At 39.9% G+C, this 25,516-nt stretch overlaps 1 protein-coding gene across 1 annotated transcript; it reads left to right on the top strand.

Moving 5' to 3' along the window:
* The first annotated feature begins 2,564 nt into the window (after window positions 1-2,564).
* Window positions 2,565-24,917, top strand: lingo1b (leucine rich repeat and Ig domain containing 1b). The gene is made up of 2 exons (XM_077519032.1): window positions 2,565-2,868; window positions 17,927-24,917. The coding sequence occupies exons 1-2, from the start codon at window positions 2,857-2,859 to the stop codon at window positions 19,784-19,786; spliced, it is 1,872 nt and encodes a 623-aa protein (XP_077375158.1). The 5' UTR covers window positions 2,565-2,856; the 3' UTR covers window positions 19,787-24,917.
* Window positions 24,918-25,516: the final 599 nt, after the last annotated feature.

The following is a 25,516-nucleotide window of genomic DNA, read 5'->3' as shown; positions in this document are numbered from 1 at the left end:
ACACTAATTAGCAACACAAACGGGGAGGGGCGACACACACAGGTGGACAAGGTTAACTGTGACGAGACTAGGGGAGAGAAAACCGGACAAAAAACAACATAAAGAACCAAAACTAAACCCCGGCCCCAAAACTGAAACATGACAATACCTGCACCAAATCTTAGACGTGGTTCCAGCAAGCCTAAAATTCTGATGAATTTCTGTCCCCGAAAAATTGTCAAGTGCGCATGTCAAAGGACTCTTGATACGCTGGAAAGACGGCATGGAAATTAGGATACACCAGATTTTATGATTGAGCACAGCTGTGCTGTTTACGAATATGGAGCCCTTATTACGTGTAAGATATTTAAATTATACCGTAAGCCATGGGTCACCAACTCATGTCCTTACGGGACCCTATCAAGCATGTTTTGGATTTTTCCTCCGCCAATGCACCTGATTCAAATGATCAGGATCGTTATCATCAGACTTCTGCAGAGATTGCTGATGACCTGATGATATGAATCTGATGTGTTGGAAGAGGGAATCATCCCAAACATGAGAGATAATAGATAGGTGTCTTCGAGGACTGGATTTGGTGATCCTTGTCATAAACCTCGAGTGTGAGAGTTGACAATTCTTACTCTAAACCAGACCCCAAACATTCGAAGTCCAAGCACCCCACTTTTCCAAGGAGACCCTCATAATCTCTCAAAAATAATTCAATGAAATTTAAGCAAAGGATTTGGTATTTTGTTTGTGGAAAACTTGCATATAAATGTGATGCATGGGTTGTTCTCAGAAAACATGATCCAGCAGTGTGGATGTTCTTGTGCAAAACCAGTTAATGACATACAGTATGCTAATGCTTTATATCAAATCTTTATGCAGTGTACTCCAAATATATAGCAATAGTTCACTCAGTCCTTTGTTTGCAGGAGATTATTAAATGTCATGTTCGGCTCTATTATTTCATATTGGTGCAGTTATTACATGGACAGCAAACATCAAGCACTCAAGTACGAAATTATTTTTACCCTTGAACATCTTCACTCCCTACATACAAAGATGTTTATTTTAAAGAACTGGTGCATTTTTATCCATTATACGCAGAAAATCACCTCTGAATGGTGAACAGGCGGAAACAATGGCCATCGTGCGTTTTCTTGAAATTTACTGTTGACATGAATTTAAAAGTATTTTCATATATTTATGAAAGACCTGACTTATTGCACTTTAAGACAATTAATAATCTTTTAAATTTATATTTACAATTATTAAATTAGAATTGTGAAAATATGTTCATCTCATCCTTGCTGATATCAACGTTTGTGTAACGCTTAAGCGATTATAACAGGTGTTACTTTACTTTGGAATTTAATATTTGGTGAAAAAAAATGTAAATTATTTAAAAAAAAAAATTTTTTTTATTTATCATGTTCTTGACATTGAAGAACAATTGATGTTCCATAAGGCGGCACGGTGGAGGACTGGTTAGCACATCCGCCTCCCAGTACTGAGGACTCGGGTTCGAGTCTAGGCTCCAGCCTTCCTGGGTGGAGTTTGCATGTTCTCCCCGTCCCTGTGTGGGTCTTTTCCGGGTACTCCGGTCTCCTCCCACATTCCAAAGACATGCATGGCAGGTTAATTGGGCTCTCCAAATTGTCCCTCGGTGTGCTTGTGAGTGTGGATGGTTGTTCGTCTCTGTGTGCTCTGCGATTGGCTGGCAACCAGTCCAGGGTGTCCCCCGCCTACTGCCCAAAACCAGCTGAGATAGGCTCCAGCACCCCCCGCAACACTTGTGTGGAATAAGCAGTCAAGAAAATGGATGGATGTTCCATGATTAATCAATATAAGATTGAACTAAAGCGAATCTTTAGTTGAAATCAAATAGAATTGAACTCTTGTGAATCAAAATCGAACGGATTGAGGAAATTAGAATCAATACCCTGTTCATAGTTTCACATCGCTCATTCGGGGGCATGAAGCTGTTCATGCCCACTTGACTAAATCCTCTGCCACATTATATCCCATAAAAACTCCCTGATGGAGCTTGGCATACACTGGCAGCTTTTGAGCTCCTATAACAGCAATTAGTACGGTTAAGCCTGTGCATCGAGCACCTTACACTGCACTCAAAACAAACGTGGTTTTCACTGATGATGATTACAGGTACATTAATTGGAATGCCCCCATAAGTGGGACAATAAAGTAAGCACTTGTCCATCCTTATCTACACTGTACAATCGTTGCCATTTTATTCTTTAATTGGCTGTTTATTCTCCAATGACAAAATGTCCTCTGAGCTGCCATAATCTCCTCTCACCTTCTTATCTTCATCCCGCTGCTACTTGCGCCTCTCTCACTACCAACATTCTCTCTCCGCACACACAAACAAACTATGTTATAGTTTACTATAGCAAAAAGAAATCCCTGCATGAAAAGAAAGAACACCCAATCCGATGATGCTGCTGCCAGGGCAATGAGAGGACAGTTGTCTCCGTTTCTTTTCAACTCCCTTCATGTGTCCTCTCATTCTTCCAGGGCACTGCAGCTCCTCCTTCCACCTCTCTCATCCGCCACCCCTCCTTCCTTCCTCTGGCTCTCCGCTAGGTGCAGCATGTATGTGAGCGTGTGTGAGGCAGCAGAGCCGCCCGTGTGTTTACATATCAGCCTATCAGTGCTGTTGGATTTAGTGCATCTGTAGAGGACGAAGGCATTTTGCGGATGCTGACGAGGGAATCTCATTGCTCCATCCAGCCGCCTTTAGCTTCCAGATCTGAGCCCGTCTTGTTTGCTGTATCCCCGTCTCCATGCTTTTGGAGGCATTTTGAATTTCCTTGGCAACATGGAGCTGCTTGAATTAGAATTCTCTGCATGACAGTCCTGGTAAGTACTCGGTCTCTGTGGTGGGCTTTGAGCTCTGAGGTATTGGATCAGATTTAATATGGTGCAGTGGTGGTGCCATATGATAGCCAGTGAGCAAATTGATCTCAGGAATAAAATTAGTAGGTAGCAGCGGAGAAAGGCGGGAGGATGGTCCACTGAGGGGGGGTTTCATGTCTCATTTGTGCCTTGTCATCCAAATGGATTTCATTTGTTTTGTACTGTATGCAACATGCAGAACGCACACTTGTGTGGTCTGAGTGGGGATCCAACTAATGGTATAAATTATTATCATTTAAGTATTATTTACATGCAGAAATGCTTACAGCATGCTGTTTTTTATAATCACAGTTGAAGTTGTAAGGCTGAGTACTGTCTGTTTTGTTTCCTTTCCCCTCGCTGACTGTCGTACCAGAGGTTGTTGATGCTTACTAAGCTGCCATCTCATTAACATTCATGTTCCTTCAAATGCCAGTAAACTCTGCCAGAATCACACTTCATTTATTCAGCGCTACCTTTCGCTGTTGGCTGATTTGCCACAGGTCATATCAATGGGTGGCGGTGGAGGTGGGGAGCATCAGCTTAGGGGAAGGGGGATAGACTTTGATGATTTATGCAGACCAAACGAATGATCCCTCAAATGTTAAATCCTACTGCACATCATATTTGCATAAGCATAAATGTGGCTGCAAAGCTCCAGCAGGGAGGCAGCTGTATGCTTCCTTTTTTTTAACATTGAGTAATAACCCATGCAGACGCGACAGTCTCGGAGTCAAATGTCTGCTCTGCTCTTGTCAAAGCGGAGTTCTTTTTATTAATTGTGATGACTGGCTTGGATCATTCCAATGTAAATTATTTATGCTGGTCACTAGTTCCACGTCTGCTGCTTATTATGATTTCAGTGGACGATTATGAGCAACATAGGTTTTGCCTGGCAAGCCGTAGTTTGCCATATTGCCAAGGCAAATTCATCCCTAGTGTTCCCTGATTGACAATAAAGTTCATCAGTCCCTTATTGGTAAAAATGGATCAAACTGGGCCCTAAATAAAAGTGGACGGCATGAAGGGGAGCCAAACGCTTGTTAAGACCATTGCATTTTACTATTTGAGTGATAAGAAGACACATATCCAATATGACAACATGAACGTTTTGAAGAATCACATTTGTTTGGAAACAATACCCAAAATGCTAGAATTCTGTTTGTTTTTGTGAGTGGATTCACTTTTGAAAATTAAATTTAATGATGTGTAAAGTTTTTCATGTACTAAGAAGTGCAAATATAATTATTTAGGAGCATAATTTTTAACGCACAAAAAAAAAAATAGAGAGCATGGAGAACCTTATTTTTTATTTATTTATTTTTTTTTCAGACCAATACCAGTACTCAACCTGTTTAGTCACCAATAACAATACCAAGCACCAATATCACAAGTATTTTTGATACATAAAATCCATCCCCCTCCCAAAAAAGAAAGACTGATATATCCCAATATATATCTTTTTCGTTAAAACTTCATGACATTAATGGCAATTTTCTATTCTTTTAAACACTAATTTGTAGTTCCTGATGCTGCAACGGCCACGAGAGGGCGGACAATACTGGTATCAGCCGGCGCGCTGAATGCCGATATCTTGAAACAAGGCCTGATATTGGCATTCCCCCATCGCTACTAAAAATGTTTACACAATAAGATATGCTACTCCTACAGTATGCAACAACTGAACTGTCACAATGTACTGGCACATGTACAACGCTGGTGTATAGAATATGTTGGACACACATTCAAATTCATTTGTTGAGAGTCACTGATTTAATTTTTGTCAGAGTCCAATTAAAAAACAAAAAAAACAAAAAAAACAAGATTAAACAAAAATAAACAATTCCGGAATCAACGAAACAGCAAAGAATCCATTGAACAATTGTGTGTTTTTAACAATGCTTGTTAAAGTCTTATGCGGGGATGTCAAACATAGGGCCCGCGGGCCGGATCAGGCCCGCAAAGGAGTTTAATCTGGCCCGCGAGATGATTTTGTAAAGTTGAAAAAAAAAATCATAATTAGGAGTTGGACCAATTAATCAGCTGGCCACAATCAACAACAAATTTGTGATTTCACAAGCAATGCAACTTCGACATGGAATTGCTATGCTCATTATTTTACAAGTTATATTTAAAAAAAAATACAAATAAAATCATAGACCGACATAAACGTGTTAAATACGACACAAATTCAATTACTTGTCATTTTAATTTTACATTTGCATTTGTGTTATTTTTTGGAACAATATATTTACAGTTGAGCCCCGCAATGATAGGGCTGACCCCCCCCCCCCAAAAAAAAAAAAAAAAAAAAAAAAAAACTGGTGAAAATGTATTTATAATTGACGCCAATTGTTTTTAAGTTATGTACCATGTTTTTACCGATCCGGCCCACTTGGTAATATAGTTCCCTCTATGTGGCCCTTGAGCTAATATGAGTGACACCCCTGGTCTAATGTGACATTCCAAAGGATTCTGAACAATAGTTTAGTTTGTTTTGATTTAATAGGCTCAAAAATGTATAATTAGAGACCACATACTGCAATGCTTTTCAAAGATTCTCATAGGCCATTAGTGAAAAATTACAAATGGAGATAAGTCACATTCCTGTCCGATTTAGGCATTTTTAATTACTTTTCAATGAATGCACTGGAGGTGTAGAATCGCCTACACTTAAAGCTGCGCTTTCAAACAATTTGCCCAAAAATATCTTGACCTTTTTATTTGACCATTCATGACTGAAACATTTTTTAATTAGCAGATTAACACCTTTGCAGTTCGTAATGGAAACCCCTGCAAATTTTCCGGCCCCAGGTGGCATCAGCAATTCAAAATTCAATGTTATTCTTTAACTTATACACAGATTTATTTCTATTTTCTGACTGCTTTGGATAATCGCATCAGAATATTCTATCAGGTGTCTTCAGCATCTTTGTCATTACAGTGCATTTCTCATCGAGCCAGTGCAGCAAAATCCTGCCGACGGAAACCCCCCAGGAGCACATGTAATATTGAATGCAATCACCCATTAATTTATGCCCTAATACGTTTTGGGGATCCCACTTACCCTCCTTAAATCACCCCTGGCTCCAAAATGGAGAACATCCTGGATCGTATCCTAATGTTATGTTAACATTAGCCCTCTGAAAGGAGAAAGTGACTGCCAGCCATACTATGTGCGCAGTGTTGATATGGTGAGGTGACCATGAAGGGAGATCTGCCACTGGATACTCAAACGTGCGTTCAATAAATGTACTCAGAGAGTCAAATTGCTGCTGTTCTCTGCCAACCTACACCAAATATGAATGTCAAAGGTCAGTAAAAGGAAGAGTGTGGATTTCAAATGGCACTTTTTACTATATAATCACAATATTTCACAACTGAACTTAGAATACAATATGGCCTGATTTCCTGTCATTTTCTGTCGACATCACCATATTATATACCGTAATTCTGTACCTCTGGCACTACTGCCCTAGTTTCCATCAGTTGTGAAAAAAAAAAGATTAATTAATTTCTGTGTTGTATTTCCATATTCCCCAATCTAGGCTGGGCCAACAACTAATTAAAGCTGCCCAGTTGAATCTTGATACCGTGATATTTTGTTAACACCAAATCTGATGTACTGTATTGCTTTCTCAAAATCCACAATTGGCTCACAATTATACATTATACAATTGTACTTTTGATTTTGTTAAATTGTGCAAATAAGAGTGTCACGTTCTGTCCCCTTAATTATCCCACCCGGGTAAATAAAGTTTCTGAATCTGAACCCAACGTACAAGTAGTTCCCATCATAAGTATGGTATATAATCATACTTTTTTTCCCCTTCTGTAGACAAATGCAGAGCACATATAAACAAGTATTCATGCACACATGGAAAATGCATGTTCTGTTCATGTAATGTGGGTGAAAGATTGAGTAGCTTGATAAAACCCTGACAAATGTGGGGAGAACATGCACAATCCACATATGAAGTCGAGGTTCAAATCCAGGACCAACTGAGAGGTAGACATGCTTACATCTTTCCCACCATCCTGCCTACTAGTACTGGATGTCAAATAATACTTTGTATTGTAAAAGTGATAATAGTGCTGCTGATTGAGAGTGTGAAGCGTTTACAGCCCTGTTTGCAGGTTTCAGCCTCTTATTTCAGTCAAGTTGAGGCCCTCTAGCTCTCACTGGCCCCGCCATATAAAAACCATGGGCAGCACAAAAGCTTCCAGCATGGAGCCGAGCGACTCGCTTATTAGATCTCGGCGTTTCTATTGTGATGGAACGTGGTAGTCAGAATTGTATTGCATTTGGTTAAAAGAACACACAATTTCCCACATCCTGAAAAATAGTCCAATTCAGGGTGGTTTTAAAAGAGCCTTCTCGCGTATATAGGCTATCTGCATTTATTTTTGCAAGAACTTTAATAACCTGTCTAAGACATGCTTTCATTGATATCACACTTTTCCATTCTCCCTGTCACCTCTCATTTTGTCTGCGCTCCCTCACTGGTTACGCATAGTGGTGCCTTTTGCATTTGCTTTTCAGACATGCTATTATTATAAGACACAAACCCAACGCATCAAGATTAATCACAGGTTTGATAACATGCATTGCAAGTGCTAAATTAATCTCTGCTTGTATCTCCCAGGATGCACTACAGTTTAGGAATTTATTTGGCAGACACAATCCTGGGTGCTTTCGGTTAGTCGATCAACTTGATCCGTTTGAATGAGCAGTCACGTTTGAATGTACGTCGGGCACGGGTTCAATGAAGACTTTAAATTGACCATTGAAGTGAATGTGGACAATAAGGACAAGTACGATACAAAATGGATGGATGGATGTTTTAACACATGTCTTTTGATTGAATTCAATTTGTGTATATTCAAACTAAGAGGCTCCAAAGTGTAGTAAAGATGGGTCACGTATTTGCTGGATGACAGTCTATTACAGTAATTAAGTTGAGTAGCAGTGATTAGAAGCCACAGGGTTTCTTTGATTCTGCACATAGTTTAGTTACCATGGATGCGGTGAAGAATCATTACATTCAATCCATGTGTTCTGCTGATACAAGCTTGCAGCCTGTGCAGTTAAAGCTGCAGGAAAAAAAAATGAGGATCTGAGCTGAGCATAAGAAAATAAGCAAATAAATATACATATGTAGGTATCTAGTACCGACCTATCTGGGTGCTTAATTATATTTTTTTGGCCAACCTCTATTATGCTATTTTCCCACTGAAAAATAATGTAAATGGAAGAATTCTTCCTAGGGTCAAACTGTTCCCATCATAAAATCGTTATTCATGGTACACGCAAAAACATAAAAACAGGAATTAGCCTATAGCCTAATAACAGATAACACAAATAAAGTAGACTAAGTGCAATTTCTGGAGAAATTGCGTGGGAATGATGAAAGCTGAATGCTAATTGCTGAATGCTAAGATTTGAATGCATGTGGAATGCTTATGAAGTAAATTGAGAGATAAATTATGAAATTATAACCTCCTAGTTACTGGACAATGCACTTTACCAACTGTGCCACCAAGCAGTATCAGACACCTGTTAATTATGATGAGTTATATGTATGGAAGTGGGCGTGGAAAGTGATACTTAGAAAAAGTTCAATGTCTGTTCCATTGAAAATGAATGGGGAAAAGTTGATATTAAATATTAAATTGTGCAAATACTGTTAGTACTGTGGAATCAGACGATATATGCCCCGGGAGGCGTGAATTTTTGAAACTAGTTAAATTGGAAGTATTATGTGGGAGTTGTTACGCGGCAAAAAAGTGTGGAGAATAAAAATCACAGTAACATATGTAACAGTAACATTTATATAATATATATATATATATATATATATATATATATATATATATATATATATATATATATATATATATATATATGTATGTTTTTTTTTATGTGATTCTGTTTACTGTACTTCACGTAGCTTCTTGAGCAATAATTTCATAGACAGACATATAAGCGCAGACATATAATCTTTTCATTCCAGAGACAGTCTAGATTATCGTGTTTGGAATTTGGCAGACTGTGGTGCGCCATGCTGGGTATTCCAGTGGACCGGGGGTGTTTTGTTTTACACGCCCAGACACACCGGACAATTTATGACAGAAAGTAGACAGGACCTTAGACCAGCTAAATGTGGGTGTAAGTTGTGGTGTAGGTGGTGCAATGCAAATTTGATTAATTGTAGCGTAGATTCTCTGCTCCACTGATATGTGTGGTGTATATCATCATTTGATTCATAAATATGAAAGCAGTGTGCATCTAGCCCACTGGATTATTGTAGAAATAAATTAATTAAATGCATTATTATTATTTTTTGATTGATCATCTTTATTATATATTAATTGTATATGTTATATATATTCTTAATTAGCATAAAAAAATGTGTTCATATTTTTTCCCTACTATAGCCACCCTTGTGATCCCAGATCATTACCAGTGCAAATTCCGCTCACTGTGCAAGAAATGAGATTGCTGAATATCACTGCTTTTATTTGCTTGCACTGCTGAGACACCACACGTCAAAATAAAACTATGCATACTGTACTTTTTTTCCCCTTTCGTTTGACTTAATAAAGGCTGCAGAGAATACGGATTGGCTGATGTGGAACACAAGTATTACTTTGCCGATATGTGCCATAAGTATTTAAGTTCATCCATGAGGGTCAGAGCACTGGGAGAAAAAAAAAAAACGAGCACCCAAAAAACAACCTGTGATGCTCATTTGAGAACCACGCCAAAATCTTTATGTGCACTCTTGCTTATAAACATATATTTTTCAATCTTCTACATGGACTCCAGTGAGTCTTTTTATGCTTCCTGCCAATGTAAATTTAAAGAGAATGAGTGGAAACATTTTCATTTTCATAAGCCAACTGTGTTCACCACCTTTGTACCTACGCCTATGAAAATACCAAAAAAAAAAAAAAAAAGCTACACCCATGTGCCCAGTTAGACTGCGCATTACACTAGACTTGTGCTGGGCACGAAATTAGGGCCCCTTTTGTAGAGTACCTCATGGTCAGGTTTAACCTTTGATAAATGTGGTTGAATTCAGAATTGGACCATCTGCATGGTAACTCAAATTTAGAAGCACCACCATATTCAAAAATTGATCGAACGTCAGCTAAAATTGTTTCACTCCCATAAGAGTTATTATTTCCCACAGGTCACAATGATACAAAGAAGAGTGAACAGTTACTGTTTAAAATAATGAAAACATAGAAGGTGGTTGGAGGGCAATATTCTGGGTATATAAATATACTTTGTTGTTGTTTGTTCCAGCAAGCAGCCCAAGCAGCAGTGCTCTATGCCCTGCGTCAATATAACAGCTTTAGGTATGTAGAACTGAAGGTCTGATGTGTGATTTCCCAGCTGCATTCTTAAGGGCATTTACGTGCTAATTAACAACTAATGAATGATGATTATTCATTATTACATATATTTTTAATAAACTACTGGTTATTCCATCGCTTTATATTTCTCTGTGGAATACGGACACAATATTTGGATGCTATGTTTGCCTCATAAAGTCAGTTGTGAGCTGTTTCTGTTAAGAGCATTCAGTGCTGAAAGAGTATCGGATGTCCGTTATGCCAATGTCAGACTACGCGATTTTTTTGTCTTACACGACAGTTGCGCTGTCACATTACACGACAAACTCGCTCCGTGTCGTGGACGGGGCGTGTAGTCACACTACACGTCTGAACGCGACAAGACACCAGCTGATCATCGTGTGTTGTCTTGCCAAGAGAGACGCGTCGGCCACTGTTTGTCGGGGAGGTGGGCCAAAAAAAAAAAAAAAAAAGAGGCACGGACAGGGTTTGTGTGAATGGAGCACGCATGGGACAAGTGTGATGTGAGCGCATTGCTTGCGCTCCCTGCTCCGCAATAGTGTTTAAAATATGATTTAGTAGCCAACACTGTATTTTAATTTATTTAGGCCTATATGCGCCAGGGTAATTATAGCTGATTTTGTTAATTAATTTGCGGGATGACATCTTGTTTTATTATTTTATCAAACACTGAAATATTATATTGTTTGAGTATTTTTTACTGCTTCATTTATTCATATTTGACTTGTTTTAGTACGGTGCATTGGACAGTAGGCCACTCGAGGGGAAACTTTCTAGTGAGAGCGGGTGACAGTTAAGGCGGCGAGGCCTGGCCCGACTATATGAAAATGTGATCAATCCTCACTAAATATGTGCCCATCTCATATGCCCAAATTTCTGAAATTATTAGAACAACAGTCACAATATATTTTGGTCCTCTATTCACGTCGCCGTTGCCTGACGGGTTGCACGGATGCGTGCGCCCTCCATGCAGCCGCAGCGCTGCAGCGGGGCGCTTTTTTTTTTTTTTCCCTCGAGATGCACCTGTCTGGCCCCATCCCATGAAATATCCAGGGGATAAATAAATAAATACATAAACGAATAAATAAACAAATGTATACATAAATAAAAAGAGCTATAAAGTGCTGTTCAGTGTGTGATTGATGTTTCGCTCCCTCTCGCTATTGGTCAATGCTGTGGAACCAAACGGACGACGTCGGAGGTATGTCACATTATGCGTCAAGACGAACAAAAATTCTACTTTCGTCGTGATGGTTGTGAACCGTTCCAGACAACAGGCGACCAGTCGTTGAACGTGTCACACTACACGCTACATCAAGACAACCCAAAATCGTTGACGACATGCCCCGTTTGTCCGCGACACGTCGGTCGGGCTGAAATCGGGCTGTTTTCGTGTAGTCTGACATCGGCATTAGTCACATTAATTATAATAATTTGGATGAATTCCATATGCGCTTTTAAAGAGTGAATTGTAGAAATTCATGTCACTATTTATTAGATGTTTTTGTTGTGTTATTTAGTTACTATGTTTACTATATTTTGCGTTGCTATGTTTTGTCAGTTAATTGAAAGGAGATGATAGAAAGGCACTCCTAATTAACTTTGTTTTGCTGTATTCCGTGGCTGCTTTTTCCAGTGCCCCAGGCACACTGGAGTTCTGTGCTTTGAGAATATGAAATCAACAGTGAAAAGGAAGCTGCAATTCTGTTGTAACTTCTCATCCTTATAAGCGCTGAACGAAGCATAATCTTCCTTGCCCTGAGCATTTTGAAATTTGAATTTTAAAATCTATAAGTAGGATGGTAGATATCCAAAGGATTTGAAAAACACTTTATATTGTACAGTATGTACAGTTGGGGAACTGGGGATTCCACACACAACTTTTGTGAAAGAGTTGGGTTTTTTTTTTTTTTTTTCCTAGCCATACTTCTTCCCATCTTGTCATCAATTTTGGAGGAGACAAGCAGTTCTTGATAATGTCACTATTGTGCCATATTTTCTGCCATGGACTGTCTTCACTGTGCTGCCTTGGAAATTCATTTGTAGCTTTCTCTTGATCAATGAGATCAATGCTCTCTGGAGCATTAAGCAACATATAGTTACTTACAAGGTGGAGCAACACGTGTACAAAGATATGCCATTATACTTACAGCCATATATTCTTCATTCTGTGTGAATAATTACTGATTTTACTGTGGCTTACTGAGCTTAGTACTGTATATCTGTATTGGTGCAGCCCAGTATCTATTGAATTGAAACAAAAATGTAGGAAGTTTCAGTATTTGTGTGTTTTATTGTATGTTGCTGTGAATTGAACGTTTATAGGGTGTTATTTTATTTGTTTAAAAAAAAAAAAAAAAAAACATTACAAAATGATTTGGTATTTTTTGGGGGGAGCGTAAGGGAGCCATTTCCATTCATTTCAATGGAGTATATTAAGTCACATAATACATGAATATCGCATCTCAAGGAACCGCTTGTAAACACTAGCCAAATGTAGTTACTAGTTGAAGGTTCAGCCACATAGTCCATCACTCATCACTAATCTTTCCATTGTTCATATCAAAATCATACTGCGATTGGCTGGCAACCAGTCCAGGGTGTCCCCTGCCTACTGCCCAGAGCCAGCTGAGATAGGCTCCAGCACCCCCTGTGACCCTTGTGGGGAATAAGCGGTCAAGAAAATGGATGGATGGCCCTGCAGCCGCCCTTTCGCCTTCTTGTCGTCTCCTCCCCGCTTCCCCCTCCCCCCTAGGTGTCACTAGTACCGGGGCCTCTTCCCACCGGGCTCGGTGTTCTGGTGTTCCGCCTCTCCCCTGGTGCTTCCTCCTCTGCTTCCCCACTCCCGCCGCTGTGCTCCTTTCGCACGGCTGGAGGTGGTGGTGGGCACGTCTTCCCTCTCTGCGCTGCTGCCCGGTGCCGGTTTCCAGGGGTGGGGGGGGGGGCTCGCGGGGGGCGGGGTTCGCGGGGGGGTTGGCGGTCGTCGGGGGGGGGAGCTCTTTTGGGGGGGGTGGAGGTATGGGTGGGTGGGGGGTTGGGTGTTGGGGGTCGGGGTGTGTTTGGGGGTTTGGGGGCCGGGGGTGGCGGGGCCTGGGTCGTGGTGGGTGGCGGGTTTGGGTGGGGTGCGGGGGGGTCGTGGGGGGATGGGGGCTGGGGACCGGTGGGGCGCTGTAGGGGCCCGCCGGGCCTCGTTCTGCGGCCTTGAGCTCGGTGGTGTGGGCCGGGGCTGGGGCGGGGGTGTTCCGGGCGTCTGGGTCGGCCGTTGTCCGCTCGGGTGGCTTGGGGGTGGCCTTGGTGATGCTGCGACCTGGGGATTCCGGGGGGGGGGGGGGGCGGTGCTGGCTTTGCTGGACCGCGGTTGACGGCTTCTTTCTTTGGTGGTGGTCCTTATGCATGCCAGATCCATCGCGCCAGCATCTACTGAAACTCAAAAAGAAGTTGCCTCTCCCTCCCACAGCCCCTTGAATCAGTGGGTGCTGGTGTCTGTGGATCTCACTTTGCTTTATCTATCCTTCCCTCCTTCCTCTCTTTAGTTTTTTCTCTGGTCACTTGAGATCTCAATTTATTGGAAGTTTGAGGTTTCTGGGGTTGGCATAAGACTCTGGTTTTGTAACCACGCAGGAGGGGTTTGGTTGGTGCTGGATTTCACTTTGATGGATTGGATGTACTGGCTTCTATGGATCTCACTCTACCTCATCGATCCTTCCCTCCTTCCTCTCTTTAGTTTTTCCTCTGGTCTCTTGAGATCTCGCTAATTTGCTGGAATTTAGAGGCTTCCGGGGTTGGCGTAAGACTTTGATTTTGTAACCATGGGGAAGGCAGGAAGTGTTTGGTCGGTGCTGGATTTCACTTTGATTTATCTTTCTTTTCTCTTTATTTTTTCTGACCTTTTCTCTGGTCTCCTGACCATTTGAACCTCACGACTCTGGCAAGATTCTGAAGTACCTGGTTAAGGCGAAGGGTAATGGGATATTTATAAGGTTTTAGGTGAATTAATGAGTATAAATTTATACGTATTTGCACGCACACGCACGCGCACGCACGCACGCAAACGCACACACGCAAACGCACACACGCAAACGCACACACGCAAACGCACGCACACATACACACACACACACAAAAAAAAATAAAAAAATAAAAATAAAAAAAGAAAGAGCAATGATGATAAGACGTTGAATCGGTAAGACTACCGAATGAACAATTCTGAGCTCTTAAAAAATAAAAATAAAAAAAAAATAAAATGGATGGATGGATGGATGGATGGATATTAAAATCACAATGTAATCTGTTCCAATTTCCTACTGCAGTCGTGTTTATTCTCTCGCCTTGAGATTATGTCACACAGGTCACAGGTATAACAGTGACTTAATATTAAGAAAAAAAAAAGGATCAACTGATGTAAACAGGGCTCTGAACTGGTTGGCAGCCAATCGCAGGGCACACAGAGACGAACAACCATCCACACGCACAAGCACAAGCACACCCAATTCGGAGTGCCCAATTAACCTGCCATGCATGTCTTTGGAATTGGGAAGAGACCGGAGTACCCGGAGAAGACCCACGCGGGCACGGGGAGAACATGCAAACTCCACCCAGGAAGGCCGGAGCCTGGACTCGAACAGGAGTCCTCAGAACTGGGAGGCGGATGTGCTAACCACTCACCCACCGTGCCCCCACTAGAAATAACAAACTGATCTAAATCCTTAAAGTAGCAATGCGGGAAATGAGCATTGTTATTAAACATCAATACAGCAGTGTCATTTGTCTACTACGTAAAAGAAAAAAAATGCTTGCTCCAGAAGTAAACACATGCAACACAAATTGATACAGCAATAATACATTTTTATGCTTGGAGTTAAATCCATTTTTATTATTCCGATTACTTTGCTTTTCTCCCTTGTCCTTTTGCTTTATACATCTTAATATAACTTGAAACCAAAACTATGTTGGAACAAAAGATTAATTAATGCTGACTTTATTTGTAACCTTTTTAGATTGCAGACCGCAATACATAAATTCAGTAGAAGTGAACCAAAAGAGGAAGAGACTAAAGCAAACAGTCTTAACATGGAAAATGTGTACTGATATTCTTCCCCTGTACACCCATTTCAAAGAAAGAGAAAATAAACATTGATGTATTGAGGGAGATTACGAGAGTTGACATTGATTTTTCTCTCACCAAGAAGAAAAAAATGGCAATACTTATACAAGCCATTTTAAAATGCACGACAACCGCTTATGAAGAGATTGGTCATATTTGTGAGGTGTTATTTGCTGAATTTCTTTTTCAAAGCTGTGGCTCAAGGTCACAACAAAGTGGCGTTATTGTGAGATATGTACTGTAAGGCCAGATTACACAGATAGCTCCTCGTTCCTTATAACACTCTGCGTTATAAATCATGCATGTGCTCTGGTAAGGAAATCACCAAAGCATTTGCATTCATTTGCTTTGGATTAGCAAAGGCAGGGGGCTAGTCATGCTCATTCATATTTCTATCTTGATACAATAAAATGTCGGAGAGATAAACATGTCACTGGCTTTATGCATGCATTAGCTGAGCAATATGATTTTTCATTTCAGGCTTTATTCATTAATAAGCACTCACTGTGTTTAGTGGAATAATGGAGTTTTGCTGCTTCTTTAAGTAAAATTTCCGCTTGTCAGGTAATTTAAAGGAGATGTTGAACTGGCATTTCTTATTAATTCGATTGCCTGTATTTTGCGAGTGTTTTAACTGTGCCATATAAAGACAAATCAAGAAGTCAAAGGCAGCTTCTATTCTATTATAAACTTTTAGACAATTTAAAGCTCCACCTGTCATGTGCTGAGGGATAGATTATCTTTGTCTAGTGGCTGAATCATTTTCCGTCCTGACTACTTATCAAGTTTGATGTCTTAAAGTGGAAGTCAACTATGAACATTTCTTGACAATAATATGTGACATGTGACTTCACTAGTCTAAACATGACAATCTGATTAATGTTACATTTGCGGAATAAGAGTTATTAAAAACAATAGGGGTGTTAAAAAAAATATCGATTCGGCGATATATCGCGATACTACATCGCGCGATTCTCGAATCGATTCAATAATCGGCAGAATCGATTTTTTTTTTTTTTTTTTTTTAGGATTCACACCTTGAGCATGGAAGAATGTTATATGAACGGCACATTAAGCCTTAATATTTTTATTTTAATGCTGTTCAAATGTGAAACAGATTGCAAACTGTTTGTGTACAGTGGCTCACGGTTATAAGCCTCAAGTTTTAGATAAATATATTCATACAAATCTTACAGTGTACATGTACAAATTTACTGATAGTATTTTCTAAATTTGAATGGAAAAAAATCGCAACAATCGACTTATAAATTCGTATCGGGATTAATCGGTATCGAATCGTGACCATTCGTATCGGGATTAATCGGTATCGAATCGAATCGTGACCTGTGAATCGTGATACGAATCGAATCGTCAGGTACTAGGCAATTCACACCCCTAAAAAACAAAATCCAGCCACTTTTATCCATCTCAGGCGCGTGTCACAAACGGGGCCGGGCGAACGTGTCAGCTGCGTGACGTCACTCCCGCGGCAATTTGAAAGCTCGCACGGATTATTATTATTTTTTCACTCACTCACTGACTCACTGACTCACTGACTCATCACTCACTCACTCACTCACTCACTCACTCACTCACTCACTCACTGAAGCTTACATGTGTGAATGAGTGAGTGAAAAAAAAAATCCGTGCGTGCTTTCAAATTGCCGCGGGAGTGATGTCACGCAGCTGACACGTACGCCCGGCCCCGTTTGTGACCCCCCCCCCCCGCTCTGCGATTGGCTGGAGGGGTGTAAACACTGTCTTTCCACAGAAACGGCCCGCTGTTTACAAAACAAACACAAAATGGCAAAATACAGGCTGGGGGTGTGGGGATTTCGGACAAAATCACCCCCACATGTTATGAAAAGCCCATATCTATAAATTGAGAAGTAGTTTGTTTGTTGAAGTCCTGTATTTAAAAAGTGCATTTCCCTGAGTGAAACCGGCAGACAGGCCCTTTAAAGTGAGAATGGTAGACATCCCAAAGCTTTTAAAGCAGTACTTTGAAACATTCACAGAATGTGGTTAATTCTGTGCATGAAAGCTGAGCCACATGGCACATGTGATTCATATTTTCATTAAAATGTCAAATTTGTTCCCATTTCCAAATACATTTGCCTCACATAATGCTTTTCTATACCTAATGTGATGCCTATCTTAAGATGGTGTCACACAGGTATAGCCAAAGCCGTGCCTGACCAAATTGTGGCCCAAAGTAAGATTCGCTGTGGGGCCCACACAACTGCCCCATTTCAAGGCCAGAAAAGTGAAAAATGAAATTATTAATCCCCTGTACTCGTTATTTTAACTGTTGGCAGAACTTTGTTGGATAATATATTCTTCCTGGTTCAGAATCTTTTTAAGCAGTTCCCAGGTGTCTTATAAAACTTGTTTGACATGCTTTGGTCAAAATACACAAAGGATCAAGAATTACAGCACACTCAGAATCGAATTTTAACACTGTTGCATATTAATTGTGAGTTTATTTCTATCTACATCCATATTTAAACTCTACCCCCCCCTATTTTTTCGTAGGTTCGCAGTAGGATGGTCTCTGCTGAGGCAGGGGGGCACAGCTACTTAGTGGCGTGCTGGCAGCCCATCCTGGTCCTGATGCTGGGAACCGTCCTCTCCGGCTCAACTACCGGCTGTCCCTCCAGATGCGACTGCAATGCTCAAGAGCGATCGGTCGTGTGCCATCGAAGACGACTGGCCTCTTTCCCCGAAGGCATCCCAACCGAAACAAAGCTCCTCGATCTGAGCAAGAATCGTCTAAAACTTCTTGGGCCAGAGGAATTTATCAACTACCCACAGCTGGAGGAGCTCCAGCTGAACGAAAACATCATTTCGTCAATCGAGTCCGGGGCTTTTAGCAATCTCATGAATCTACGGAGTCTCGGGTTGCGCAACAACCAGCTGAAGCTTATTCAGCTCGGGGTGTTCACAGGCCTTAACAACCTCACCCAACTGGATATTAGCGAGAACAAAATTGTCATTCTGCTGGACTACATGTTCCAGGAGCTCTACAACTTGAGGGTGCTGGAAGTGGGCGACAATGACCTCGTTTTCATCTCACCACGATCGTTTCATGGCCTCAGCAATCTTGAAACCCTCAACATTGAGGGTTACAAGCTGTCCTCGGTGCCCACTGACGCCCTGAGCCATCTGCACAACCTGCTGTCACTTCGATTGCGCTATCTGAACATCACTGCCATTAGGGATTACTCATTTAAGCGGCTGTATAGGCTTCGAGTACTCGAAATATCACAGATGCCTTCCCTGGATACCATGACCCCAAAATGCTTGTTCGGAATCAACCTGACATCTTTAGCGATCACAAATTGTAACCTTACTGCCATCCCTTACCAAGCCATCAGTCATCTAAGATATTTACGTTTTCTAAACCTGTCTTTTAATCCCATTCTTATTGTTGAAGGGAACCAACTTCACAATCTGCAAAAGCTCCAGGCTTTTCATTTGGCTGGTGGCAGGTTAATCGCCATTGAGCCTTACTCTTTCCGAGGACTAAATCATCTGCACATTCTCAACGTTTCTAGTAATAGTTTGAGCACCCTGGAGGAGTCTGTCTTCCACTCGGTGGGTAATTTGGAAACTCTGGCTCTGCATGACAACCCTTTGGCCTGTGACTGTCGCTTGCTCTGGGTTTTCCGCCGGCGGTGGAGGTTAAACTTTAATAGACAGCAGCCCATCTGTGCGTCACCTGGTGTGGTGCAGGGAAAGGAGTTTAAGGACTTCCCAGATACGCTGCCTTCTGATTATTTCATCTGCCAGAAATCGAAGATCGTGGATAACAAGGTTCAAGAAAGCCATGTGGATGAAGGAACCACCGTCAGTTTTACTTGCCAAGCTGAGGGCGAGCCAGTCCCTGTGATCATGTGGCTTTCTCCGAAGAAGGAATACATCACCACCAAAACCGTGGGATCAAGACTTTCTGTGTCTGACGATGGCAGATTCGAGGTTCGTTATGCCCAAATCCAAGATAACGGGACCTACTTGTGCATTGCAAGCAATGCAGCGGGCAATGACACCAAAGTTGCTCATCTTTTTGTACATAGCTACTCTCCTAATTGGCCTCATCAACCAAACAAGACATTTGCCTTCATATTCAACCAACCCAGCGACGAAGGTGCGAATGTGACCCGGACCACAATTCCGTTTCCATTCGATGTAAAGACCCTCATCATTGCAACCACAATGGGGTTCATCTCGTTTCTCGGCGTTGTACTCTTCTGTCTTGTAATCCTGTTCCTCTGGAGCAGAGGGAAAGACAACACAAAGCCAAGTATAGAGGTTGAGTATGTGCCACGCAAAGAAGAAACAGAAGAGGCTAGTCCACCTGAGACACCCATACAATTCAACATGAAAATCATGTGAACCATAAAAGTACTGCAGACTTATGAACTCCATTTGGGATACACATTATCTTTGCTTCGATTGTGTACTTGAGTGATAGCAATTACACACTTGCAAAAGCATTGTGACCATATGTTTGTTTGTCTTTTTCTTTTAATTGAAATAAAAGCCTTTAAAAGAAAACATTGTATCACAATAAACATTATACGGGCAAAACTCTAGTATGTTAACATGCACACATATATTGGATGCCAAATTACGGTCGTTGACAATGAGAAGCACAAGTCTCCAGAAAAATTGCCGTAACTAAATTAAGAAGACACTCTGATTAAATCCAGCCAAAAGTCATTGATGGTACATGAAAACTCTTTCTATGAGCACAAATTAAGCAAATATAAGCACTCAGATTTATAAAGCACGATATACCTATTGAGCCCCATTTTTGTATGCTTAAATGTGCCTCCTGTCCCATCAAAAGTACCAATTAATTTAATGATATAGATGTGTTATTTTATGAAGCAAATATATTGCATTTATGAATTCTTAATTTGAGATTAAACCCATGTCATAAATATTAGGTGTAAAATTTCAAAGAATGTCAGCTAATGTCATTTGGTTGTTTGTTTGTTGACAGGAGTACATCTTTAAGTTTTTTATGTCTAACAACCATGTGTATTTGTTATTTTTAAATTATCTTGACTTTTGGACAGATAACCGAAGATGTATACGGAGGTAAAATCAATTGTTACACTGTGTTACACTTATTCCGCTTTAATGGTTATAGTGTCAGTCAACCTGAAACATTTCTTGACAATAATATGTTATATGTGACCTCACTAGTCTAAACGTGACATTCTAATTAATATTACATTTGTGGAATGAGTTATGAAGCAAAATCCAGCCATTTTAGGGGGCCATGTTTCCACTTGCTGTCGACTGAAGATGACGTCAATGCTGCAGGCAACAACCAATCCCACCTCACCTGTTTTCAGCTGTGCTGTGATTGGTTGAGACCAGAGAAACATCGATGTCATCTTCAGTCGATTGGCAAGTGGCAAAATGGCCGCCCCCTGAGATGTATAAAAACGGCTGGATTAATTTCTGCTGCATAACTCATATTCCACGAACACCTTATTAACCAGAATGACATACTTAGACTATAGAACATATTATTGTAAAAAAACAAACAAACAAACAAACAAACAAACAAAACAACAGTAATTTTCCTTAATCTGGTTACATTTAATTATATTAAAAAAATGTGCATGTTAACACACTATGAAGAATAAGAGGCCAGAATGTGATCTTTTCCGATAACAAAGAAAATATATCATTTATTTTGACATACTGTGCTAAATGTTTTTTGGTTTTCTATTTTATAGATAAATATTTTATTCTTTCTTTGCAATGCTTTTCATGGATGGGATAAAGCAAATTATATAATCTTAAAAGCAGATTATGTATACAAAACATACATTTGTTGTGACCTTTTTAAAAGAGAAAATGTCATATTGTTTATTGAGTATGTAAGTTGTTCAGAGAGGAGCAAATGGGTAGTACAGTATATAATCAATTTGAAAATAATTATAATTTAGTGATATTGTTATATTGGGAATAATAGCTGTGTGTTTTTCAAAAAGTGAAGAAATATTACTTCCTTACAGTTGCTATTATTTCTAATTGCAAATGCATTGGGCAAACTACACATACAATAACATGACAAAAAAATGTAAGAAATGTATAATTTTTTGCAGTACATTGTGTTCCAAAGTATTGTACAGTACATAGTGTATATATGCACATTGGGTGGAATCCTCACATCTCCAAAATTATAACTTTTCATGAAACCCAAAAAATGTTCAGGTTATCATTGTAAATGAAAAATGGTTCTAAACTGACCAACCTGGTTAAATAAAGGTTTGAAAAAAATTTTAAGCCATTAACATTGCATCACAAACCATTTTATTTAGTTATTTATTTGAAAAAAAAAAAAAAAAAAAAAAAGCAGACCCACGTTAATACTAACCAAGATTATCAATTTGTGAAAAAATAGGAAAATGACCAATGATGAACAATAGCTGGTTTCCATCTAACACTGAGGATAGCATGACTCATGTTAAATAAACATCTGTTAGTTTTAGTTTCCAGAGAAGTTTTTGCATATCGTCAACTCTTATAATAATTAGACATTATTTTTGCATTTATTTATTTTTTGCCTAAATTATCTCACGATGCAAATGGTTCAATTTTTTTTTTTGCTGAAAATTCTGGGGGAAAAAAAGAAAAAAGAAATAGGTGATTATTTTAAGGCGTCAATGTGTTGCTTCCTTTATATTCACTGATAGCAAAAGACAAGATTGTCAATTCGCTTATCAAGAGATCTTAATTTAGGGGAAATTACTAAAAGGGGTTGTTTCACCTTATTAAGCAAATCACAGTCATGCATAAAATGGGGGGAAAAAAGGACCTCTCTACTGATGAAATCTGCAGACTAAACTAATGCCTTGAAGAAGGAAAACACTGGACATCTAAAACCCATCCTTGGACTGTACTGTTAAATAATTTGTGTGCGACTCAGAGGGCAAACTAGTTTGTTCCGATAAAGGCATATGATGGAATGTTTCTGTCAGGCAAATGCATCTTATTAAGAGAGCAGCTGTTAAAAATTCACTTGTGAGCAGCAAGCAGGTATTCGAAGTGGCTGGTGTCTCTGGAGTCCCAAGAACCTCTCGTTGCAGGAGACTCCAAAGTCTTGCAGTCATGCATAAATCAGTATTTTTCGGCCACCCCTTAACCAATCTCACAAGCTGAAAAAAAACTGCAGTAGGCTTAAAAATACAGTATATGAAAACTCGTTTTCAAATATTTGTACTCATTTCTGATGTACAACATTAGATTGTCCAGATGGATGAAATTCGGAATGGTTGGTGGGTGGATGGCTGCCATGTCCCCAAGGTTGAACCATCAGCGAGGAGGCGGAGCAGTGATGTTTTGAGGTGGAAAAAATGGGACCTGAAAGTGTCAAAATGACCTTAGCAAAATATGTGATGTTTCTAGCTGACCATTTTCTGTATAGAAGAACTGTTCCCAGGGTGGAAAAATTGCCACTGAAGCAGTGACTGTTATTGGTATTAAGGGAGAAATACTAAAGGTGTGGACACCTTTTTCTCCTGGCCTCAATGCTTTTGAGACTCTGCGGAACATCTATAATCTATGAGGGGGCATGGCAATATACCATCCAAACTGCAACTCTGGGTGGTGTAATTTGTAATTGGGGAGACTTCAAATGAGATAGTCAGAGACTATGCATGGAATTCGGAGTTTTAATGAAGGAGAGACAACTTAATTTTATATGTATGACACTTCTAATCAACTTCTCAGTAGGTCATTTTAAATGTGTTATTTTGTCCAATGATATATCTGCTGTCAATGAGAAAAGAAGGCATAGAACATTTCTGGCAAGTCACGTCAACATATAAAGAAAAGACCACTGCGGATTTTGTCGAAACATGGAGGAGGCCCAGTAGCGTTGTGATGCTGCATTGCTGCATCTGGCACAAGGTATCTTTAAACTGTGCAGGGTGCAATAAAATTCCAAGACTATAAACTAGACATTCTGGAACTAAATGTGCTGACTAATGAAAGAAAGCTTTGGCTCAGCAGGTCATGGGTCATCCAACTGGATAATGACCCAGATCCATGGCTAAAAATATCGAGGAATGGGCTAGTAACGAAACATAAAGTTACATTGAAGAACCCTGACCTAACTCCCGTCGAGCATTTATGGAAGGAGTTGAAACATGCAGTATGAAAAAACTATGAGACAGATTGAGCAGTTTGCTTATATGCAGTCGGTCATAATAGATGTCAACATGTGCATTTCTTGAAGATTTGTGAAGCCAAGTAATAGCTATGCTATTGTTAAAAAACGACAAAAGGTCTGACGAGGAATGTTTTTTGAGCTGTTTGACAGAAGATTTGTTTTTTGGGTAATTTGTTAGAAGACCTGCATTCACTGAATTCAAGCCGCAGTAGACTGCAGATTTGATACAGTGATCATCCATTTGAGAATACTTGAGAATTTGAGAATAGTTAAAGGGTCAATGTTGCCTTAATCTGTAGACGCGATACCATTTGAAATGGATGTTTCAACAAGACAAATTCCCCGAAAAACAACAGCAAGGAACCAACATGTTAGCTAAAAGGCAGAGGAACTGTGGAATGTAGACCAGTTGTCCCGAGTTTGCACTCATGCAACATGGATATGAAGCACTTCTCAGAAACAGAGATTGTACAACTATAGCTGTTTGTTGAGTGACTCACAGAAACGCAAAAAAAAAAAAAAATCAAGTATTTTCATTTCATACAAAAAAATGCTTGAAAGAAAAAAATGCACTCACTCACTACTTTTGAACTCGCCACTATTTCCCTTTCTGTAAAGAATGTGATGTCATGCTTTGATCTGGAATAGAATGTGCAGTGTTGCCAATGCCTTTGCGTGTACAGAAATAAAAGTTACTATGAGGATTCTGCGCTTTACTCACTTGTGTTAACACACTGTTATTCTAAATAGAACTATATCCAATTTACCCTGCAAGAAAGTCTTGAGGTGATATAGAGTATTGCCACAAATAAATTAAATCCACAGGCTGCAGTAATCTGGAAGATTACTGTTGTGTTCATCAGATCCCAAATGTGTTTTAAATGGAATAGGAAGATGAGAAGTTCAATTCAATAAATACCGTATTATTCTTTGGTGCATATTTTCCATTCTGACAAAAGGTGATTATAACCATCTTTCTTACAAGAACGTCCAAAAACGAAGCATTTTAATACGGTAAAATGTACTTTCAGGCAACTATGCTCTTACCGCATGAATGAATTGCCACATCTTAAAAGAAAAATGTTGAAATACAACCCACAGAAATGCTTTGGGTTAGAAGGTCATTTTCATAACATTCATTAAAAAGGAACCATTCTGTAGTAACCGCTGCATTAGTTTTCATTCATCCACTTCCACTAAATTTTGATGAGGTCAAGATCTCAAGCTCCAGAGGTGGTTTTAAAAATGCTAATTGCTCCTTAAATCTACACACCCTTAAAATTGTTGGGTGTCGTTAAAATAGAACATGTAAATGTGAGTATGGTTTGGTAATGCTGTACTGTTCTCCCACAATGTTTTTTTCCCCTTATATAATTGCCAAAAGTGTGTGAACGTTCACATCCGTTAGAGACATTTTGTACACTGCAGCTGGCCAAAAAGCATCAATTCACCATGCTCTGCTAGGTATTATTTGGCCTCATCAGATCCTCATTAGCGGTAGACCCTCCCCTCCCATTTGGAATTGTGGTCACACAAGGTCAAATAAAGAAGCGTGTGAATTATTCACTGACTGACAAAAACATGCAATACCTGATGACCTATAAAATGTAGATAATGTTTGTTTTTTTCTTTCTTCTTTTTTTCTAAACGGAGTGCTGTGTCTTTTCCCAAGCTGACCATATAAAGTCTGGGCAAAAGAGAAACAACAAGCTTTTATTGGGCAATCTGGGACCACGAGTCAGCACAAAAACGATATTGAACGTTAAATGTAGTACGATGTGCTAATTCATTACTCTTGTTGCAACACGCTGGTTTATTAAAGTGTCCACTGAAAGGGAAATTGGTAGTTGGGGAGCGAGGGGCATTTTTTTTTCTCCCTATGTGGCTAGAAATACTTGGGAGTCAAGGACGGTGTCCCTTCTGTTATT

Source organism: Festucalex cinctus, chromosome 4 (genome assembly GCF_051991245.1).
Source record: "Festucalex cinctus isolate MCC-2025b chromosome 4, RoL_Fcin_1.0, whole genome shotgun sequence".
In the NCBI taxonomy this organism is placed as follows: Eukaryota; Metazoa; Chordata; class Actinopteri; order Syngnathiformes; family Syngnathidae; genus Festucalex; species Festucalex cinctus.
The sequence above is the reverse complement of the archived record's forward strand: the minus strand, read 5'-3'. Positions and strand labels throughout refer to the sequence as shown.